Source organism: Ovis aries, chromosome 2 (genome assembly GCF_016772045.2).
Source record: "Ovis aries strain OAR_USU_Benz2616 breed Rambouillet chromosome 2, ARS-UI_Ramb_v3.0, whole genome shotgun sequence".
Classification (NCBI taxonomy): domain Eukaryota; kingdom Metazoa; phylum Chordata; class Mammalia; order Artiodactyla; family Bovidae; genus Ovis; species Ovis aries.
This window is the reverse complement of record NC_056055.1, coordinates 139,553,157-139,576,675: the sequence shown is the minus strand read 5'-3', so window position 1 is coordinate 139,576,675 and position 23,519 is coordinate 139,553,157. Positions and strand designations below refer to the sequence as shown.

The window sequence follows — 23,519 nt, the reverse complement described above, 5'->3', positions numbered from 1 at the left end:
AGGCTAATATTTGATTAAATAGAATCTCTGTACTTGATTGAAGACTAATTCTACCTCATATTAGGAAAGTATTTTGAACTCCAGAGTATTGGAGAATGTTTATTGGAGTGCTGAAATTAGTTGTGTTTCTAGACTTCCTGGAAACCATTCTAGTAAAGATTATTAAGGTAGCTTTTTGTTTTGATCACAGACTTCCATAGTGACTCAGAATATCACATTCACATGATTTTTCTACTTCCATATTCCTTGAACTTACCGTACTGAAGAGGCAACTTTATTGTTGCTATACATACCGTAAAAACATACTTGACATTATTTTTAAGCAGTTAATCTATATCTTGCACACAGAAATAAAGATTTCTTTCAGGTAATTTCACTGTTTTTGAAATGTCCCTTTTCCTCATTTCAAATGTATCAAAATAGCTTTGGTGGCCTAGAATGTTTAAAAAGTGTTTTTTGAATGGATTCAAGACAAAGACTGTTGGGGCTTTTATTCGTTTCTCCACATCTTTCCTTACATTATTAAAAGAGCTTAATTTGGAACTCCCTGCTAGCCTAGTGGGCTTCCCTGGTGGCTCAGGTGGTAAAGAGTCCGCCTGTGATGTGGGAGACCTGGGTTGATCCCTGGGTTGGGAAGATCCCCTGCAGGAGGAAATGGCAACCCACTCCAGTATTCTTGCCTCGAGAATCCCCACGGGCAGAGGAGCCTGGTGGGTTACAGTCCATGGGGTTGCAAAGAGTCAGACACGACTGAGTGACTAAGCACAGCACAGTGGCCTTCAAGGAATTCATGAATCTCTTTAAATAATGTAAAAAAATTTTCTATGTATATGTACATTTTTTTATGAGAAGTTCCATAGCTCCTACCATATTTTCAAATGAATCTTGACCTCTAAAACTGAGTTATTTATAAATTCTCCTCAGAACTCTTGGTCATAAAGCAAATAAATAGTTCTGTAATAAGGAATGGCAGTAAGAAAATTGCTTTTGAGTAGTTGTAGAATCAGATACAGATTTTAATGGGATGAGAAATGAGAGGGAGATGAGAGAACAGCAATAGTGAGTAGAGAGTTATCAAGAGTGAATGTGGGGAGAGAATAGAGGCTGTATGTGGATATAATTCAGAGTTCTTTTTTTTTTTTTTCCTTTGAGCAGGTTTTGAGCATATTTAAATGTTTGCCATTTCTCCCTTATGCACTTGATAACACCTGGTGCTCCTTTACTAGGAAGCCATTTTCTTGGCTGTCCCTTTTCCCCTTTCTCAAATAGCTTGTTCATAGTTCTGTTTCAGTACTTGTCTCTTTGTCATAATAGTAGATTTTCTGTAATATTACTCTCTCGAGACTATCAGTTCCTCCAGGACTGGCACCGTTTTGTGTGTCCCTTGTGCCTACCTGATGCATAATGTACTCAATAATGTGGAATGAAGGTGTTGAATATCCAGTTATCTGATTTTCTGGTAAATTGCTTATTTTCTCTTGAAATTGAAGAAAGCTGTTGCTTTAGTTGAAATCTGTGTATCTTAAATTGTGATCACTTCTGTATAATGTTCTTTAGTAACGCTGGCAGTTTATTAAACCTAAACCTCAATTGCCCTGAAGTATACCCAAGGGAGCAGCATTAACTGCCTTATTCATTGTTAGATGGATGTGGGATCTTTTCCCAGTTCTGTGTTGATTAAGGCAAGGAGAGTCTTATTAAGCTGTTTGTGTTCATTACTCGTCAGAGGGAAAATAGGCTGAAGCTTATCACGTGGAAAACCACATCACAAATTGGTTTTTGTTGTAGACTAGACATTTTGAAGAGGATCAGAGCACATTAGTAACTCAGATCATAAAATGGAAGACTAAGAAGATTTGATATTTTCATGGATATGTGCAAAATGCTTTGTGGAAGAGTATAGTTTTCTTTACCAAAAATATTCATGATTATTTTAGGAGGAGAATAAGTGTCTGATACTGTCTTCATTACGTCGTGTTTATCACTTCTATGGTTTTTCACATTTGTGTTTTATTATTTTATATATACTCTACCTTGTCCTTAAAGAAGCTTGGAGCATTTGGTATCACCTTAACTCTAAAACAGTTTATGGAAAGAAACTTTTGCAAACATCGCAGTCCTCTTTGTCTTTTTGTTTATCACCTACCCTAAGCCTGGTACTTGTAGGCAAGCCAGTAGATAAGTGGGTGTTAGTTGAATAACTGTACCTTTCCAGGAGGATATAGATTCCCTGGATTACTTTTGCAAAACACAGCGCAAATATCATTGGATAGAATGCATACTCATTAAATATTTAGTTGTCAGATTTTTAAAACTTTCTTGTGTATTTTTGCCTTACCCACTGAAGAAAATCTGATGTACTCATATTTTCTTTGTATCATTCCAGAGTCAAGCTGTCATTTCAGCTTAATGTCAGTATTCTTTGAACTATATTACTGTTTCAGGATCTTTATCTTGATGAAAAAAATCAGAAATATGGATAAAGATTTACATGTGATGTCTATTTAAAAAGTTGCTTTATTGCCTTCCCTGGCGAGACCATGGTTAGGAAACTCGTGCTTCCACTACAGGAGGCATGGGTTTGATTCCTTGGTGGGACACTAGGACACCATGGTGTAGCCAAAAGAAAAAAAATATACTTGTATGTTTCCATTTTTTTTTTAACAGTGATGAATTGCATGCTGATAACAAAATGATGACTTCATCTTCTGAAATAGTGTGATGAGATAGATGTGGCAGCTACTTAGTAGTTCAAGTCTCACACCAATATAAGTAAAGAATTCATTTTCATTTGTGATTCTAAGGAAAAATTCACTTTTTAAAGAGCTTCAGGCTTACATTTCTACCTTACCAAACTTATCTCAATGTGATCAGTAGGGTCAACTTTAATTATTGAACCCTTGAAAGTGCCTTGTCTCCCCAACCCCCTTCCCTTTTTCCTGTCATGCAGTAACACTATAAAACTTAAAATATGTACCGTTGTTTAAACTCTGTTTGCTTCTAACACATTTTAAATTAATATCAATCTTCGTTTGTTTACCGTCAGGTGGTTTGATAGTGGATTTTTGTTTTTCTAAAAAAAAAAGACATTGAGAATAGATGTCCAGTTCTTTTTTCCTCCATTTTAAATTTTGGTTATTATGTTTGAAGGGCTTTGCTCTCTGTTTTAACTTTGGAAGATAATAACCTGTTGACTTAATATATACCTCAAATGGGCGATTCCTTTGTTTTTTTCCTGAATCTCTAAAAGATGTTGATTTCACACATGGCAAGTATTCAGTAAATAAATATTTCTTAAATAAATGAGTGAACCTGATAATTTAAGTTTAATCTGTAACTTTAAACTGCCAGTTTAAATATTTTAGATATGATGATAATCAAGGTAGACAAAATAACTTAAAAAATGATACTTTGCTGTAACAAAAAGCTAAAATTATGCTGAAAATGGCTGTTGTTTCTTTAAGTACATCATTTCTTTTAAATTAAAAATTAATTTCTGTAGTTTATAATGAGAAGAAACTATATATGAGTAGTGTTTCTAGGCAGTATACTTGACTTCCTGGTTAAAATCATTTTGTTTGTGCTTAGTAGACAAATTCTGTTATTTTTATCTTTCTATTAAAACATTTAATCATTATGAATTTTTAAAATTTTGATGATACCATTCTTTCCTATTTTTTGATGATTCCAAGTATCTCCTGCCAGTCTACAGCTCCCCAGTGAGCTGCAGACGTATACACTTGTACACATAATGTTACATATTCCTCAAACTCAACATATATAACATTAATTCATCTTCTTCCCATCCATGCTTGCTCTCTTCCTCCATTTTCTATTTTAGTCAGTACTACTACTGTTGATATTTACCCTTTGTAGAATGAGAGACTATCATTTTCTACCTCAAAAGCTCTACCAAATTCTATAATTTTTGTCATTTAAATATTTCTCTAATTCAGCCCATTCTTTTCCTCAGCCCATTCTTTTCATCAGGGCCTCTAATTTGACATGTGCTAGAGTGCTTTTGCTATCTGCTAATAGGTATTCTTGCCTCTAGTCTTCTTTTAGTGCCTTTCTCCTAAGAAGCAGCAGTGAGTATTTTAAAATTCAAATCTAATATTATCATTGTACTGCTTAAAATTACTTTTCATTGCCCAGTCTAAGTTCTGTAAATCAAAAACTTACAGATATGAAACAAGTAACATAGATAGTAATAATAATAACAGATATTTACTTATTGCCATTGCCAATCCACTATTTTAAGCTGAATCATCATTTCACTTAACCCCTTTAAAGTAGGTGTTATTATCCACCTACTTTAACAGATGAAAAAGCAGAGTGTTTAACTAACTTGCCTAAGATCAGAAGAGTCAGAATTTAAACCTAAACAATTTAGGCTTCATAGCCGAAATCCATTGTTAACAATGATGTCTTTGGTTTGATACAATTGGGGATTGGGCACTGTGGCAAGTAGGCTTGGCCAAAGAGGGCAGTTACTATTCAGCACCAGATAATCGTTGGCATGTAAGAATGTGGGCCCAATACTGTCAGATCTTCCTATAAGTGGAAATTTGGACTTTTACAAGAAGTGTCCAAGTTTAAATGTCAGTAACTAAAAACAAAGCAAGATAAACATCTCTGCAGGTTGCATTCAGACAGGTAGCCTTCAGTTTACAACCAATCTTCAGCATACAGGTTACATTTCTAGCTTCATCTCTGATGGATCACTTCTTACAGTCTAGTTACACTGGGCAGTTGACAGTTCTCTTCCTATTGGTCACATCACACACTGAACATACATATGGCCATCTGTCTCTCTCACTGTCCAGACCTGAAGTCCTTATTGTCTGTAACCTGGCATGTGTTAGCTACCTAGGTATTGGGGTGTTTAGAAATCCATTTAGAGCTAGCTTATAAGCACAAAGAGGGCACGAATGGACTCACATAACCATACTACCAACTTCCTTACATACTGCTGCTGCTTCCTTGCATACATTGCAGGTAGTTAAAGCCTCTGCCTGCAATGCGGGAGACCTGGGTTCGATTCCTGGGTCGGGAAGATCCCCTGGAGAAGGAAATGGCAACCCACTCCAGCATTCTTGCCTGGAGAATCCCATGGATGGAGAAGCCTAGTAGGCTACAGTCCACAGGGCCGCAAAGAGTCAGACACGATTGAGTGACTTCACTTTCACTTTTCAACCATACTATAGAAATTAGAATCCTAAGGATGATCAGAACAAGGGCTTCAGATGCTGGCAGAGTTCTTGCCATCTTGGATCTATCCTTCCAACTCTGTGGCTCTGCTTCATTCACTTTGGCCTTAGACAGTCTTTGCCATAGACTAGGAACATGATGCCTGGTATTTCCAGACTCACATCTTTACACCTTCCCTTTACCTCTAGTTTAAAAATCCCAAATAGGTACTCTGATGGGCTCAGCTTATATCCAGTTCCCACCCCAACCCATCAATATTGGTAAGAGACAGCATGTGTGTGTATGTATGCATATGTGTGCAGGCACACTGCACACATACACAGAAACACACACAAATTTAAAATCAGGCAAGATTCTTCCTTAGGGCATGATTTTAAGGTGTCATCTGACTAACTGAAGAGTTAGCTGGGCTCCAAAGAGGGAATGTTTTCATTTGTACAGAGACCCAGTGGAAGGATGCTGAATACTTCTTTTTAAAAGATCCGTCTTGCTATAATAAACAAACAAACAAAAAATTACAGGGGGCAGGTCATGCAGATAAACTACTGTGCAGAAAAGAGTTCATAAAAGAGAAGGCCTAACTGCTATCCTTTGGAAGACCTGCCTCCAAGATCAGCCCTTGACTGGTATCTGGGATCTTTGATTTCAGGAGGGTTTCCATCATCCCACTGATAAAACTGGTTCTCTACGCCCAAACTGTACAGAGAGTGTAGTTTATGATGAACGTACTTGTTTTCTTCCTGGGAGGTATGTGCCAGGCCGTGGGTACCTCTGTGTGATCGTCTCCCAGAAAAAATCTTGGGCAGAGCCTCTTAATGAATTCGCTGGTTTATATTTCAGACATACTGTCACAGCACATTGATGGACACGTCCTGTGTGACTCTGCAGGGAGAGGACTCTTGAAAGTTTCCCCTGAACATCACCCAATATGCCTTTTTCTTTTCCTTTGTATTTTTTGCTGTAATAACTCATAAGACTCTCTGCTGTATCTTGTGAGTCTTCCTAGTGAATCGTCAAGTCTTGAGGTGGTCTTAGGAACCCCTGACACAACTATTTAGGCTGAAATTAATAGGTCTGGGCAAGAAATGATGGACGCATGGTCCACGGTGTTGGGACTCATTTGAAAGATATTTAGAAAGAATTGATGGGATTTGGCGATTGTTTTACTGTGGGGAGAAAGACATAGGGAAGTATCAAGGATGTCTACAAGTTTCTTAATTTAACAACTGGTTAAGTGGTAGTAGCCATTTACTAGAGGAGTAGCATAATAGGAATAACTGAAGGGTCTGTATGTATTCAAGTTCAGATGTGAGTGATTATTAGCTTTGTTATCACAAGCACATCTTTTGAAGCTCAGTTGTCCAGCTGAGACTGTTACGAAGATTGAAAGGAGACATTTGAAGAAATTTTGTATGTTATTAGGTTTATATAAATGTTCATTATGATGGTTAAGCTACCATTTTTTTAAGTACCTAATGTGTGCCAGGCATTTTACATATTGTTACCACTATTTTTGCATTATAACAGTTTTCATTGTTTTAAAATTCAGAGTACTTAAAATATTGTTTTTTTTTTCTTTTCTTTTTTACTTTAGAAGTTCTGTATTGTACTATTCTTCATAAGAAATTGGAAGCAGGGAAATTGTTGGTTTTAGACACTCAGACTCCCAGACCTGGTTATTAAGCACACGATGTGCAGTAAGGAGATTTGCCAAGATTACAGCATTATTCTGAGGTTGAAACAGAACACACTTCCCACTGTGCTAAGAGCCTCTTCTTTGTATATTATGTAGATGAATAAAGGGAATTTGATTCCATAATTTCAGGTCTATTGGGTCACAAATATAATACCACATTTTATTGTTGAACAACAGCCAGTTACACATGCAAGGAAAGGCATGTATTTGTGAGGTTATCTTGAGTATAAGATGTCTAGATGTCAAAGAAATAATGATCTTCTCTTCTCTCATAGACCACTTCACCTGCATTGTGAAGGTGCTTTTTACCCTACTGTATACACAAGGTCTTGTGGCACTTTCAGTTAAATGCAATGAGGAAGATAGGTCAGCCTGGAAACACACAGGAGCCCTCAAAAAGGTTAGTGTCTTGTCTGAATTTATCATTTAGTAGTTTGGTGAACTCATTTAAATTGGTGGCATGAATGAATGAGCAGGTGTTTGGAAAGCAAAGTTAATTGTTAACAGTATTTTAATTGGAAATGGAGCACCGTCAGGCTAAAACAGTTAAAAATGTTTTCCTTGCACAATGAGGTCTTTTTTATCTATCTATAAACCTTGGCCTTTCCCTTTTTGTATCTGGACAGTTTTGTTTTGCTGTTGATGCCAGCCTTAAACTTACAGAAGTTATAAAACTTACATCATCACAGTTGGCAAGTAATAAAATGTATGTAGGCCTAATTGTTTTATTTACCTGTCATCTTTTCTTCTCCTTGCCTCATTCCCAGCCACAATCCAAAAATCACTTTTGACTCACTACTTCTAGATTCAAAAATCCTTCCCTTTCTTGGGGCTTCCCCTCTGGCTCAGAGGGTAAAGAGTCCACCTGCAATGCAGGAGACGCAGGGGATGCAAGTTCTATCCCTGGGTCTGGAAGATCCTCTGGAGTTCAGTAGAGTCTAGTTGCTCAGTCATGTCCCACTCTTTGCAACCCCACGGATTGTAGCACGCCAGGCCTCCCTGTCCATTGCCAACTCCCAGAGTTTACTCAAACTCATGTCCATTGAGTCGGTGATGCCATCCAACCATTTCATCCTCTGACATCCCCTTCTCCTCCCGCCATCAATCTTTCCCAGCGTCTGGGTCTTCTCCAATGAGTCAGTTCTTTGCATCAGGTAGCCAAAGGATTGGAGTTTCAGTTTCAGCTTCAGCATCAGTCCTTCCAATGAATATTTAGGACTGATTTCCTTCAGAATGTACTGGTTGGATCTCCTTGCAGTCTGAGGACTCTCAAGAGTCTTCTCCAACACCACAGTTCAAAAGCATCAATTCTTTGGTGCTCAGCTTTATTTATAGTCCAACTCTCACATCCATACATGACTACTAGAAAAACCATAGCTTTGACTAGATGGACCTTTGTTGGCAAAGTAATGTCTCTGCTTTTTAGTATGCTGCCTAGGTTGGTCATAACTTTAGTTCCAAGGAGCAGGCGTCTTTTAATTTGAAGGCTGCAGTCACCATCTGCAATCATTTTGGAGCCCCCCAAAATAAAGTCTCTTACTGTTTCCACTGTTTCCCCATCTATTTGCCATGAAGTGATGGGACCAGATGCTATGATTTTAGTTTTCTGAATGTTGAGTTTTAAGCCAACTTTTTCACTCTCTTTCACTTTCATCAAGAGGCTTTTTAGTTCTCCTTCACTTTCTGCCATAAGGGTGGTGTCATCTGCATATCTGAGGTTATTGATATTTCTCTTGGCAATCTTGATTCTAGCTTGTGCTACATCCACCCTGGCATTTATCATGATGTACTCTGCATATAAGTTAAATAAGCAGGGTGACAATATACAGCCTTGATGTACTCCTTTCCTGATTTAGAACCAGTCTGTTGTTCTATGTCCACTTCTAACCATTGCTTCCTGACCTGCATACAGATTTCTCAGGAGGAAGGTCAGGTGATCTGGTATTCCCATCTCTTTCAGAATTTCCACAGTTTGCTGTGATCCACACAATCAAAGGCTTTGGCATAGTCAATAAAGCAGAAGTAGATGTTTTTCTGGAACTCTCTTGCTTTTTCGTTATCCAACGGATGTTGGCAATTTGATCTCTGGCTCCTTTGCCTTTTCTAAATCCAGCTTGAATATCTGGAAGTTCATGGTTCACATACTGTTGCAGCCTGGATTGAGGAATTTTGAGCATTAGTTTACTAGTGTGTGAGATGAATGCAGTTGTGCAGTAGTTTGAGCATTCTTTGGTATTGCCTTTCTTTGGGATCCCTCCCCTGGAGTTATACCTTTTTAAAAACTACTTTTTCCCCATGTTTAAGAATTACCTGAACAATCTAGAAAAATTGTGCAAGTTTAGTTAAATGTAAGTATTTTCAATGGCTTGAAGACAAATGAGATGTGTACTGTTGAACCAAAAAACTGAGTGAGTAGTGTGACTTAGACACAGGTGAAATAAGAAGAACGCATGCTCAGTCGCTAAGTTGTGTCTCACTCTTGCGACCTACTTCCTTGTTTATTTGGGAAAGTTGGAAGGAAAAAATAATAAGTGTAGTGAAAATGGAAACTTTTCTTTGTTCTGTAGACTCTTTTTTTAAAAAAGTATTTTTAGTTGATTTATAGACTTTTAGAGAAGTTTTAAATCACATTGAAAAGTTTCTGTTAAAATCATATCTACTTGTATTAAAGAAGAGAAAACCAGTTATAGATACATGAAATATATTCAATATAACCTTCGCTTTTATCATTAGTCTTCCCAAATCATGATGATATATCCAGAAATTTACTGTGGTGTCATCACGAAGTTTGTTATATCTTAATTTAGAAATACTGGTTGTTGGACATTGAACCTGAGTACTAGGCTAAGCTTCTGCCACTGAAAAGAGATACTACTTTTATGTTCAAGACATAAAACTATGAGAACCTCAACCTTCTCATAGGTAAATGAGACGTTTATAACATATGATATATAAAGGCCCCTCTGTTTCTACAAGTCTTTTTAAAATTCCTAAATAACAAAAATGAGTTTCTGTCTTGTCCTTCAGCGGTTTTCCCTTCTTTCTTCTAGCTGATTCTTGGATAATTTTGCCTCCTGAAGTTCTTTCTTTCTTCTAAATATTTTTGTTTCTGTAAATGTACTCTAATCTGATATTTTGGATTATTTATATTCAAATCAGATATAACAGGTTTCTATGAAGGCAATGCCAAAGAATGCTCAAACTACTTCACATTTGGACTCATCTCACATGCTAGTAAAGTAATGCTCAAAATACTCCAAGCCAGGCTTCAGCAATACGTGAACCGTGAACTTCCTGATGTTCAAGCTGGTTTTAGAAAAGGCAAAGGTCCGTCCAGTCAAGGCTATGGTTTTTCCTGTGGTCATGTATGGATGTGAGAGTTGGACTGTGAAGAAGGCTGAGCACCGAAGAATTGATGCTTTTGAACTGTGGTGTTGGAGAAGACTCTTGAGAGTCCCTTGGACTGCAAGGAGATCCAACCAGTCCATTCTGAAGGAGATCAGCCCTGGGATTTCTTTGGAAGGAATGATGCTGAGGCTGAAACTCCAGTACTTTGGCCACCTCATGTGAAGAGTTGACTCATTGGAAAAGACTCTGATGCTGGGAGGGATTGGGGGCAGGAGGAAAAGGGGACGACAGAGGATGAGATGGCTGGATGGCATCACTGACTTGATGAATGCGAGTCTGAGTGAATTCCAGGAGTTGGTGATGGACAGGGAAGCCTGGCATGCTGTGATTCATGGGGTCACAAAGAGTCAGACACGACTGAGCAACTGAACTGAACTGAACTGAACTGATGCTGTGCCATTGTTTAAATTTTTTTCAGTAAGTTTTCTAATCATGAAAAAGTATAAATTTAAACATTTTCTGATATAATTTGGTTCTAAATCTGTTCATCTGACTTTTCTCTAAAATGAGACCTGCTGCTGCTGCTGAGTCACTTCAGTCATGTCCAACTCTGTGTGACCCCATAGACGGCAGCCCACCAGGCTCCTCTGTCCATGGGATGTTCCAGGCAAGAATACTGGAGTGGGTTGTCGTTTCCTTCTCCATTGCATGAAAATGAAAAGTGAAAGTGAAGTCGCTCAGTCATGTCCGACTTTTATCGACCCCATGGACTGCAGCCTACCAGGCACCTCCGTCCATGGGATTTTCCAAACAAGAGTACTGGAGTGGGGTGCCATTGCCTTTTCCAAAAATGAGACGTACTGACAGAAAATTAGACAATTGTAAATCTATGATAAAGGAACACGAAGTAATTTAGGTAACTGTTCTGTCAGTTTTCTTTCTCAATTTGATCATTGTTAGCTGTTTTTAAAAATGCTTAATAAAACATTTAATATGGAGCTCTTATCAGAACATAAATTAGAAATTTATAGTCGTATAAATTGCTTTAGTGAATGAAAACAAAAAATTGCAGTATTCCGTAGGTTGGTTTGCCACATTATTGGCTTTTCCTACCATAGATCTAAGCATTTATGCTCTGATCTATGGTAGGAAAAGCCAATAATGCTGTATATCTATAGGACTGTCAATTACAGCAGCAGTAATATTTATGAATAGTGAGATATCACTGTGATTTCTGTTATTATTTTGTATGGTTCATTCCTCCTTTGAAAGATGTCCTTCTTTCTTTAGCTCTTCTTTCCTCTTTTAGTCTCTTCCTTCTTTTCTTTCTTCACTGAATCTCACTTATTCATTGCATCCTTGTAATTCCTTATCATCAGGTATGATAATTCCAATGAAAAACAGACCTAATCTGGTAAATACATAGTGCCTGTGTATTTTTCAAAGAGAGTTTAGAGTTAATTTGATAATGAGGTTTAGTTGGGGAAAAAATGATCATTACAATCAGTATAAATTGTGTTGTTTTGGTTAGTGGAATTTCTGTTAAGAGTATTTTTACCAGGATTTCTTAGTCTGGGTTTCTTTCCCTTTGATTTGCTTTTGGGTCTAGGACCATAGCATCTAGCATATACTCAAAGGGCCTGTCACCCCCAAAAGTTAAGAAGCACTATAATTTAGACAAAGCATCTACCCAGCAAAACATCTGTTGCATCTCTCAACCCTTAAATTATTTTCTTTATTTAATTCACATACATTTGCCACTTCTCTCACAGGATTCTTCTGATCATGATCCTAGGTCTTTCATCCATGGTCTCAGAAATCCTCTTCTTAAGCTTTACTTCTTAGAAAATTAAAGCTTTACTTATTAAAGCTTATCTTCTTAGCTTTACCAAAGAGCCTACTCTTTGCTTTATTCAGATATTGCTGATGTAAAATATGATTTTCTAAGACTTCTTATGCATGAAATAAAGTTATTTTCTTACCTAATACTCTTCTTGTGAGAGAGTTCTCAATACAAAACAATGACTACTACGTTATATTTGACTTTCTGATCTGATACATTATTTCTTGTTTGAAAAAAATACTGAAAACGATTTTGATAATAATTTAAAAGCTAGTTATCACTCAGTAACTTACTTCGGTAATATGGGTGTCATTGGCGGGGGGAGTATTTTCCCCCTAAGTAGGAAAGTATTTTACTTGAAATACATTTCTGTTTTTAGGCTCTATAAATCTTTTGCTCCAAGGAGTGTGTTTTGAATTAGACTTTTAGGCTGTCTTGTATATATTCACAACATTAAATATGTCGCATTGATTAACAAAACACAAAATTGTGGTAGTATTTTCTTTTGAGTTGCTTATTCAAGAACTACTCTTATTAAATCAATTCTAAAAACATAATATGTTGCTGTTTTGATATCCAGTGTAATATAGATTCTTGCAAATTATATGTAAACTACAAATCACATATTTGGCAAGTGATCAATAATCCTGTTTATTAATTAGGCAAGGGTGAAGTGGGTCACATGATATCAGGATAGCAGTTGCTGCGTCAGAGACTTTTATAGTTTATCAAGACATGATAATACTACATGGCTGCAACATAGCAGAAAGCAGAGGGGTAATTAAAGATAATGTAAATAATTGATTATAAAAAGAGAGACATCCAGTCAGGTTCCAAGGTCAAAAACTCCACTACGAAAATAAATCCTATCAGTTAGCCAGCAAGTGTTTATTACTCAGATTTTTGTTATGTAAACGGTGATGTAGAAGATATAAAGCATAGTTTCTGACATTTTGGAATTTATAGTCTGATTGAAGAGAGCACAGTAACATGTGAGAAAGGATGTATCATCATATGATAAATTCTGTGGTCCTATCAGCACCTTAAAAATTCAGGATAAACGTATATCCCACAGTGCTCGCTCAGTTCTTATATTTTACTATTTTAAAAATGTAGTTAATGAACAGAATAAATAACATCACAACCAAGTTATTACTTTTATTGTAATTTATACTTAACAGTAATTTGCAACACCTTTTAATACTTCAGTGAATGTAAAAAGTACATTTCTTTATGTGAAAAGCATTATTGAAATAAACTTAAATTTATTAATAGCCATTATTTTTTCTTTCTTATAAAAAGTATAGTCGTTAAGTTTATTTAATTTGTAGACTATTTAATGTTCTCTGTAATTTTTTAATAAACATATGGTCCTGTTTATTTTTATGTTAAATTGTTTTAACAAGTTCTACTTGAGGAATTTGAGAAAACTTGTAAAAGAAAATAATTTGGGGTCCATATTATATTTCATGCATATATGATTTGTATCATTATAACAATTATATCATAACGATAACTTCTGTTAGCTTTTTTCATATCACACCATAAACACTTTTTTATATGGCTCAAATTTGTTATATTTGCTGCCTATAAAATAGTCTGATATGTCATAATTTAGGTAACTGCTTCCTTTTGTTAGTCATTTCTAATTTTCCACTGTTATAATGCTTTGGTGATTGTCATGGGCATAAAGTTATTTTTTTCTTCTGAGATTATTTTCTTAGTAAAGAATTTCCAGGAGTGAGAATTACTGGGACAAAAGATATGACTTAGATATGTTCATTTACACATATATTATGTAACTTATATTCCAAGGAAGTATTGGAATAGCTTTACTCCCCTACCTGATTTCGTTGTGAATCCAGAGGTGTGCTGTTGTACACAGATTTTGAGAAAGTGAAGTTTACATGCTTGAGAAGTAATATAGTTATGATTATACTCATTAAAAAGTATTCTTTCCAATGTAAATGTTTTTGTAATTTTCAGTGACTAATGAAATTACTTTTTAATTTTTCCAGAATACTTGTGATGCAGAAAAGTCTTATGAAGTGTTATTGAGCTTTGTGATAAGTGAACTGTCTAAAGGAAAGTTATACCATGAAGAAGGAACTCAGGAGTGTGCAACGGTATGCTCTAAAACCAGATGTAGTGGTTATTTAAAAATTTAGATTTTCTTGACATTATGAACATGACTTTTTAAGCTATGTCTGTTACATTAATAGAATGAATTGTTCTGATTTTCTTTTTTAACTTTAGATTATCCCTGTTGCTTGGTCTCCTGAATCCATGGAAAAATACTTACAGGACTTCTGCTTACCGTTTCTCAGAATCACCAGCCTTCTTCAGCACCACCTTTTTGGGGAAGATTTACCTAGCTGCCAGGTATAAGTTTGGATAGAGAGTAGGGAACCTTTTTTTTAAACAATTAACTAATTTTTAAAAATATACTGATCTAATGTTATGCTTATATCAATATCCAGAACTGCCATACAAAGATGAAGGTGAAAGCGTTAGGTCACTCAGTCGTGTCTAACTGCTTGTGACCCCGTGATCTGTAGCCTGCCAGGCTCCTCTGTCCATGGAATTCTCCAGTCAAGAATACTGTAGTGGGTAACCATTCCCTTCTCCAGGGGATCTTCCCCACTCAGGGATCAAACCTGGGTCTCTTGCATTGCAGGCAGATTCTTTACTGTCGAGCCACCAGGGAAACCCCCAATACAAGAATATGTTACTCCAACTCAAAAGGAGTAGATATTTAGAATATTTACTATTACTGTTACTTTTTTATTTGTTAGTATCCACCCATTTTTATGGTAATATTACTAATATTTTATGTTAGAGGAGTTTTTGATTAGATCTGTGATAATAAATCCCTTGAACAAAAGATGGTATTCATATTGATATATTTATCACTAATCATCACTGGCTTTTAATGTCCTTTTTAAAGGGTATTATGTTGACCAGCAAGCTGGCTGTTTAAAGATCTGATGGCATTTATGTAATTTTAGAATTTAAAAATATTCAATTTGTAGCCAATTAAAATTTGAATGAATGATTACTGATTTAATCTATTTTATAAAACTGTGGGTCAGTGAGTAGGCAGGAAAGTGGAAAAGAAAGTAGGAAACCGGAAGGTAAGTAAATCAAGCTGTGTTTATAGGATTATGACCCTGTCATTATTTGTCATTCATTTTCAGGGAATTTTCTGTGAGAGTTAAGTCAGTTATCATATTTATGGTCTTTGAAGCCTGCATGCAGTATAGTAGAATTAAGCCGTTGATTATTCCTTCTCTCTTAAATAATTGACCATTGCATTAAATAGTTTGGATTCATTTTTTTTAAATCAATACAGCAGGAAGATAGAACAGTTCTAAGGATATATGCATGAAACAACAGAACCTCAAATTACATAAAAATTGACAGAATTGAAAGAAGAAATAGACAGTCCACAATTAGAGCTGCAAGCTTCAGTGTTCTTTCTTAGTAATCAATGACAAATAGACAGAAAATCAACTGGGATAAATAAGACTTGCACCATACTATTATTATTCAACTTGATATAACTGACATCTACAGGATACTTCACCTGACAGTAATAACAGAATGCATATTTTTAAAAATGCACCTGGCCCATTAACTAGAATATACCATATGCCAAGCCATAAAGCAAGTAACAATAAATTTAAAAGAATTGAAATCACAGAACAATTTTCTTACCACACAGAATTAAATTAGAAAATCAATAACAGAAAGAAATATATAAATCTGCAAATATGTGAGAATTAAGTAGTATACTTCTAAATAACTTAAGTATCAAAGTTTAAATCACATGGAAATGAGAGAACATTTAAACTGAGTGAAAATGAAAACACAGCATAGCAAAATTGTGAAATGCCACTAAAATATTTCTTGGATAGATACAGCTTCAAATACTTACATTTGGAAAGAAGAAAGGTCTAAAATCATTTATCTAAATTTTTACTTCATGAAAAAAGAAATAGAGCAAATTAAATCCAAAGCAAGTTAAAAAAAATTACAAAAAGATCAGAAATCAATGACATAGTAGTGAAAGAGTAGAGAAAATCAATGAGTTCAGACAAGATGGGGCACGTTCAGGGTGATATGGCCGTAGACCATCAATGGGTTCAAAATCTGATTCTTTGCAAAGATCAGTAAGATGGATACACTTAAATGTCAGGAGCTCAGGTAAGCTGGGAGAGAGAACTGAGTTGCTAGGTATTGGACTGGCTGATTAAAGCTGCAAGCCACAGGTGAAAGAGTTAAGCCTTCAAATCACTTACCATGATAGTATAAGCAAGAGGCTAAAACCAGGGAAAATGCTGATTCCTCATTCATCACCTCATAGAATGAAATGGTGTACCAGTTTAGGGTCAAATGGATCAGCACAGATGTTAAGAGAGTCTCAAACAGAAGGCTCTTTCAGTGTTATGAACTCTGAGGTGGAGAGGGGGTGTGGGGGTCCAGACTGGAGTGGAAAGTACTGGTACTGAGTCAGAGTGGGGAAAAGTTTCTTCAGGGTTTCACCTTTTTCCCTTCATAAGGTGGCCTTGGCAGAAGTGTCAAAGTGACCCCTGCCCGAGGCCTCAGATAAAGAAGCCTAGGAATAAAGGCACCAGGGCTAGGAATATAACTGGCGAGGAATATAACTATGTGAAAGAGCATGACTCACCAGGGGGCCTGAGACCATGTCTGCAGATCCCTTCAGAGACTGCAGAGCACTATCTACTATTGTGAATTCCATGTTTTCACTATTCCTCTTTATCCACACTGACAGTCTATGTCTTTTTAACCAAAAGTCACTGTCCTTTTGCTCCATGTTAACATTTGCCTCCCTAGTGTAGCTAGATTCTATAGACTGTCAGATAGTCTACAGATAACTGACTGCTACTTTTAAAATATGTAAATGTATAAATGAAGCAGATGCTATGGTACTTAGGAGTTAAATTTCAAAGAGAAATATTATGGGAATATTGGCTATAACAGCTTGGTTCCTTTTTCTTTCTTGGCTCCTCTTACTCCCTTTACTTTATTTAGTTGAATCAGTTAAGAAAGTTTTCATACTATCCAAAAGTAATTGATGAGAATGACGAAGTATCTGTAGTGGGAAATGCTCATGAGAAATGTCTTGAGAATTTTCTGTTTTATATCTAAAAGGAAGAAGAAGAATTTTCAGTTCTTTCCAGCTGCCTGGGACTTCTGCCAACATTCTACCAAACAGAACATCCATTCATCAGTGCCTCCTGTCTGGATTGGCCAGTTCCAGCATTTGATATTATATCTCAGTGGTGTTTTGAGATAAATTCATTTACTGAAAGACATGCTGAACAAGGAAAGGTATGTAAAAAGAGTTATACTCACTTGCTATAGTGGTGATATGTTAATAGGTAAGAGAATATTTAATTCATACTTCCTAATGGTCTAGGGAACCTAGAATGGTCAAAGACATTTAGTTTTTAATTCAGTAGAACTGTTAAGATGTCCCTTGATGGAGGATAGTACACAGTTTCCTTATGACAGTACTAAAACCACAGAAGAATCCAGAGTATCAGGCAAAAAATTAAGGACCAAAATTTTATGTCTAATTATGAGAGATGGCACTCCCTGGTTCCCAAATCTGTGCATTCCATCTATAAGGGAGCAATCACCCTTATGTACTGGTGCTTGTTTAGCTCATATACCTCATTCTATAGGACCACATACCTCATTCTATAAGTGTTTTCTTCTAGTTGGTACCATCTAAAAATTCATCAGCAAAGTAGTTGATTATTTAAAAGACCAATGAGTTTTTCAGGTGATTGACTACCAGTTAAGATCAATTAATTCATAGACATCCACCTCTTGCCTTACATCTTTCTGTATAAAATCCTTTGACTAGAAACCATGTGGTATATGCTGCTGGGCAATTTACGACCTAATCTAGGTAAGTATCAAGGTCAGTGAGGACAAATTGCTGTTCTTTCCACTGCTGAAAGGGTTTCATATTTAATCAGCTCATCACAGAATATGCAGTCTTTGGAGTCAAGAGTTGGGCACTCAGTATGACAAATGCATATTGTAAACACATATATTGTACTTATCCTTGCTTCCATGGCCACTTTATCCGTGAACTTACTGATGAACACCAAGCCGGCTACTCGGTTATTGCATTTGATAAGGTGTATTGTGCTGTCAGTACTGTGAGAAGATCACCAGGTGAATTGCCAACCTCTATACAGTTTCTTAAAATATAGATTCATACTACATTTTATCTGTTTTAAGTGTTAAGGAAGTAGCATTTAGAAAAAAACATAAATGCTATTTCCAGTATTTTTATATAACTACAAAAAAATGAACAAAATATCCTATAGGGAAATTTAACTGATTTGTAATTTTTTTTCATACTTCCTGACAAAATTTCTGAAAAGAATTATAGCCCTAGCACTGACAGATACAAAAGCTCTTAACAGCTTGAGGTGTAAGATTTTTCATCTTCTAGAAAAGAATCTCCAGATTATAAAGTACTAAAATAGAAATGTAAACTATAACCATGATCTTCCCCAAAAGAAAAAGCCAATGAATTATTTGATCACACTCGGATCTCCTGCATTGCAGGCATATTCTTTACCATTTGAGCCACAAGTGTCCTTTTGTTTATCTAAGAAAGGTCCAAAACTTAGTTTTGAAAAATGTGTAACTGTTTAAAATTATGCGTCAAGAATATTTAAAAACAAATACATCTACATATATTTTCCTTGCATCCTTAGTTATATTTCATATTTTTCTTTTAAAGTAATAAGAAAATTAAATATTCTAGGGTGCTTAATCTAAAATTTATATCATGTAGTAATTGAAAAAGCGTGAAAGTGTTAGTTGTTCAGTCTTGTCTTACTCTTTGTGACCCATGGATGGTAGGCCGCTAGGCTCCTCTGTCCATGGGATTCTCCAGGCAAGAATACTGGAGTAGGTAGCCATTCACTTCTCTTCTCCAGGGGATCTTTCCACCCGGGGATCAAACCTGCATCTCTTTATTATGTCTCCTGCATTGGCAGACGGGTTCTTTACCACTGGTGCCACAAAGGGACTTAAATTAAAATAGAATATATTAAAATAGAGAATGGTAATTGTTGAAGGACTATTTTAATCTTTTGTAAAATGGAAATGGCAAGAGTGTTAATAAAAAAAAAAAAAGCCACATTCTTGGAGACAGGTTTCTTAAAAAAAAAGAAAGAAAACAGCCTTTAAAAAACAAATATTTTGTATAAGTAACTTAAATACATAGAACTAATGAATGTTTTTGAATAATGTTTTAGGCATTGCTTATCCAAGAGTCAAAATGGAAATTACCACACCTTCTACAGTTGCCTGAAAATTATAACACCATTTTCCAGTACTACCACAGAAAAACCTGTAGTGTCTGCACCAAGGTTCCTAAAGACCCTGCCGTTTGCCTTGTTTGTGGTACTTTCGTATGCCTGAAAGGACTTTGCTGCAAGCAACAAAGTTACTGTGAATGTGTATTGGTAAGCAAGAGTAAATAGTATAAAATTTATGGAAATTCAAATTTCATATCACATGGAAATGTGGTTTGTATTACGTACAATGTAGTGTGTATTACATAGAAAAATATGGTCAAACCAACTTAAAATTTAACTATTCTTTGAGTTAAATACATGATACATATAAGGATCTTGATTTTGTTGTTGTTTTACATCCTGTAGAAGGGTAAAAACACAACAACAACAACAACAAAACCCACTTACGGTTTTTTATGAGTCAAACCTTTCATAAGTGCAGCTCCAGTTCCTCTCCCTGCTCCCCTCTCCTGCCCTTTAATGAAACATATGTTTAGATGTTATGCTGTGGAACAGCCCTTAGATATGCTGTTATAGACACTGGCCTCTGAATTAGATTTAGGTTAGCTCTTAATTGATTTCCTAGGTAATCCTTATCCAAATTCTTCCTAATGTATTGTTGATAAAGGATTAAGAAAGAGATTATAAGTTTAACTTAGATGAAATCTGATTTTAAAAAATTTTAATATTTCTGTATTATTTAGAAGACAAGGCATTATTCATTTTCTTTTCTTGTGAAGTCTATTTACATTTTTTTTTTATTTTTTAGCATTCTCAGAACTGTGGTGCTGGAACAGGGATTTTCCTTTTGATCAATGCATCAGTGATTATCATCATTCGAGGCCACCGCTTCTGCCTCTGGGGTTCTGTGTATTTGGATGCTCATGGAGAGGAAGACCGAGATCTTAGGTTAGATGTTCATAGATATATCCTTGTGGTTTATTCAACTTTGGCCAGTAAGAATAATGTGCCATTCCCGGCTTTGTAATTGTGTTGATAATAAAAATTATTCTTTATTTTAAGAAATTCTGGCGGTCATTAATTTAGAGCTGTTTCTATTTGGGGAGATATTTTCCCCATATGATGTAAAGGAAATAGAAAATAAACCAATTTCCTAGGTGAGATTTTTGCCATAGAGAATCTATTTTTTAAAACGTGTGTGAAAGCTTCATTGTATTATATTATTTTAATGCTTTTTTTTTTCTTTTCATTCTAGGCGAGGCAAGCCTCTCTACATTTGTAAAGAAAGATACAAAGTTCTTGAACAACAGTGGATTTCTCATACTTTTGATCACATCAATAAAAGATGGGGTCCACATTACAATGGGCTGTGACTCACCACCTTGGCATTGCATTATATAATTTTCATTAAGAATTTATCAACAATAAGCTTTAACTTAATTTGGGGGATTAACGCTTTTGCTGAGGGGAAAAAAGAAAACATACATTATAAAGCCTTTCCAAAATTAGGTGCTTGGTAATCACATTAATGGTATAATAATTTTTTTTTTAATATCTGGAGAGCATAACAAGTAACAAGTTAAACCATTCTTTAGTGGTCCTTTTTTTGTTTTAAGTCCACAATTAACAAGAAGCACAACTTGTTGACAAAATCATTTTAAAATGATTCTCCCAACAGTGCATATCTGCTTTTCATTGATATTTAGAGTGGATATGATTTATTTAAAGTTTTACTGCTCCTTTTATCTGTGTGTTTTAATTTGCATCTGCTAAACATAATGCATCCTTTCCCCCTGCCATTCTTGTGTTGATTTGAGATTTTTGCTGTATGTAATTAGAAAAAAATGTAAAACATGATTTATGTGAAATATTGTATAGTAAAAGTTGGTCTAATAGTAGAACTTTACAATTTTTTCTTATTGTGAGGAATCTGTTAAAAGTTTAAGGCTTTGCTGAAAACTTAATTCATTCTCAGGAATTTCATAAATATTCTCCCCAGGTAAATAATTGAAATAATTGTAAAATAAGTAGATAGCTGCTGTTAATATAATACAGTACATTTAGGGGGGCATTTGTGTGGTTGGGGGAGTCCCTAAAAATCAAAATTTGCCATTTCACTTGGATAAATTACTTGAGGTAATAGCAAATAGATTTTATTATAAAATCAGAAGTTTTAAGAACATACACATGGCAGATTTTGATTATGTGCATGCCCACCTTTTATTACCAACCAAGTTTTTGTTTAAATGATTGGATTGGAAAAAAGCTGTGACCTTCCCCGCAAATGGAGCATAGTTTTGGAACTTTCCTTATCAGCTCAAGAGGTTCATCTGTATTGTAGTTGTGCAGTGTAATCATTGTTATTTCTGCTTGGATTCCTAAAAGGGAAAAAAAAAAAAAGGCTCAGTGGTGATGGTCCTCATGAGTGAGCTGTACACCTGCATTCTTGTTTGAAGCTGCTGTGAAAAGCAGTTTATGTTTGTAGGATTTTTAAGTCAGTAAGAATGGAAATGATTGAGCTAAAACCTACTCTGTACTTAGAGAAGGAAGATTACAGAAAAGCATGTTATATATTGCTGCCACAATTTTTCTTCCAAATGATTCAATAATTTGATGATTATTTAATATATATAGTACTATCAAGCAATTCCTGGTACTTTGGACTTCCATGGCTTGTTATATAAAATTACATTTTTATGTGTAAAAATAAACTAAAAAACATCTAATGGTAAAATAAAATCACAGATCTGTGTTCTAAAAATTGTTGAATGACATGATATTACAGGATATAAAAATGGACTTTAAATGATGGCCTTGCATTAAAATAGAACAGTAAATATTCAAGTATGTTCAAAAAATCAAAAGATTACCTATGAACCTACAATAAAACACATGGAAATAGCTTGCTATTTTTATATACATTTCCAAAATATTAAGATAACTTTCTGAAAGACTAGAGTGATTCTGTTTAATTAAGTAGCTGTCCTTTCCAACACATTGCTACTTTTTAAAATACTGTATCATAAGTTCAGCCTGTCATATATTTTGCATTGGTCATTATGGATACCAGACCATTTGTAAGTGTGATTGAAGAACACAATGCTAATTTACATCTCTAGTAAATACTGTTACAGGATTCATGAACTTGGATAATTCTACAGTTTGAAACTCTGATGCTATATATACATGGTATAATGTATTCAGACTTTGATTACTACATGTTTAAAATGGAATGTTTTATGGTTGTGCATATGGATGTGAAGTGAAAATATTAGCCTTAACATTAAAATTTGGGTATTTGATAGTGTTTATTTTGATATTGGTGAATTAGTCACCAGTTAAATTTTAAAAAGCACTTGGTTGAAAATTGTACTTGAATTACATACATGCATGCTGCTAAACTAGAACCTTAATTTTTCCCCCATAACTTTTATAAGTCCCATTTATAAACCTACTTTTAAAAATAACAGGTCCAAGGTAGAGTGATGTGTGTATATTATTCAAGAAAATGTCCTGGTGTGATATCTTGTATGAATGATCATTTAAATACAGTACATTACTGTAGAAGCTAAATCAATCTTTATAATTAAGCAGAAATTACAAAACTAGGAATAATCAACATTGTAAGATATGTTAATAAAAACCTACTGTCACTTGGTTTGTGAAAGGTCCTTAACATGCTTATTCTTACATGTTTTTATTTTTTCAAAGATATTGACAATAATATATGTGAGTGAGCATAAATGAAAAGATAAAAGCAATCATAACTAATAGTTGCTGTAAAGTGGAATTAATATAAAGGGTTTGCTTTTCCATTAACCTTTTATTTACAGAGCTAGTTCCTGTTCCTTCTTTGTCTCATAACTAATGTAAAACCTTTGCTAGTACAGTATGTGTTTTTAGAAGCAGAAAATGGGTGAAAGGAGAGGAAATGGATTTTTGGAGAAGCAAATGGATGTGCTGATCTGAAGAACACTGCTGTGGTCTCTGTTGCTCCCTGATAATTTCCAACTAGACTTTAGGGATCTAAAGTGCTTTAGTTCAGTTTACTCGCTCAGTCGTGTCCGACTCTTTGCAACCCCATTGATGGCAACATGCCAGGCCGCCC

At 35.2% G+C, this 23,519-nt stretch overlaps 1 protein-coding gene across 1 annotated transcript in view; it reads left to right on the top strand.

The window, feature by feature from the left end:
• Positions 1-23,078, top strand: part of UBR3 (ubiquitin protein ligase E3 component n-recognin 3) — a 199,292-nt gene extending 176,214 nt beyond the window's left edge. Inside the window, exons 33-39 of the mRNA XM_060409777.1 lie at positions 7,183-7,307; positions 14,117-14,224; positions 14,355-14,480; positions 17,274-17,453; positions 19,409-19,618; positions 20,220-20,359; positions 20,667-23,078. Of these exons, the coding sequence (XP_060265760.1) occupies positions 7,183-7,307; positions 14,117-14,224; positions 14,355-14,480; positions 17,274-17,453; positions 19,409-19,618; positions 20,220-20,359; positions 20,667-20,784 (1,007 nt within the window). The 3' untranslated portion in view covers positions 20,785-23,078. The remainder of the gene's footprint in view (positions 1-7,182; positions 7,308-14,116; positions 14,225-14,354; positions 14,481-17,273; positions 17,454-19,408; positions 19,619-20,219; positions 20,360-20,666) is intronic.
• Positions 23,079-23,519: the final 441 nt, after the last annotated feature.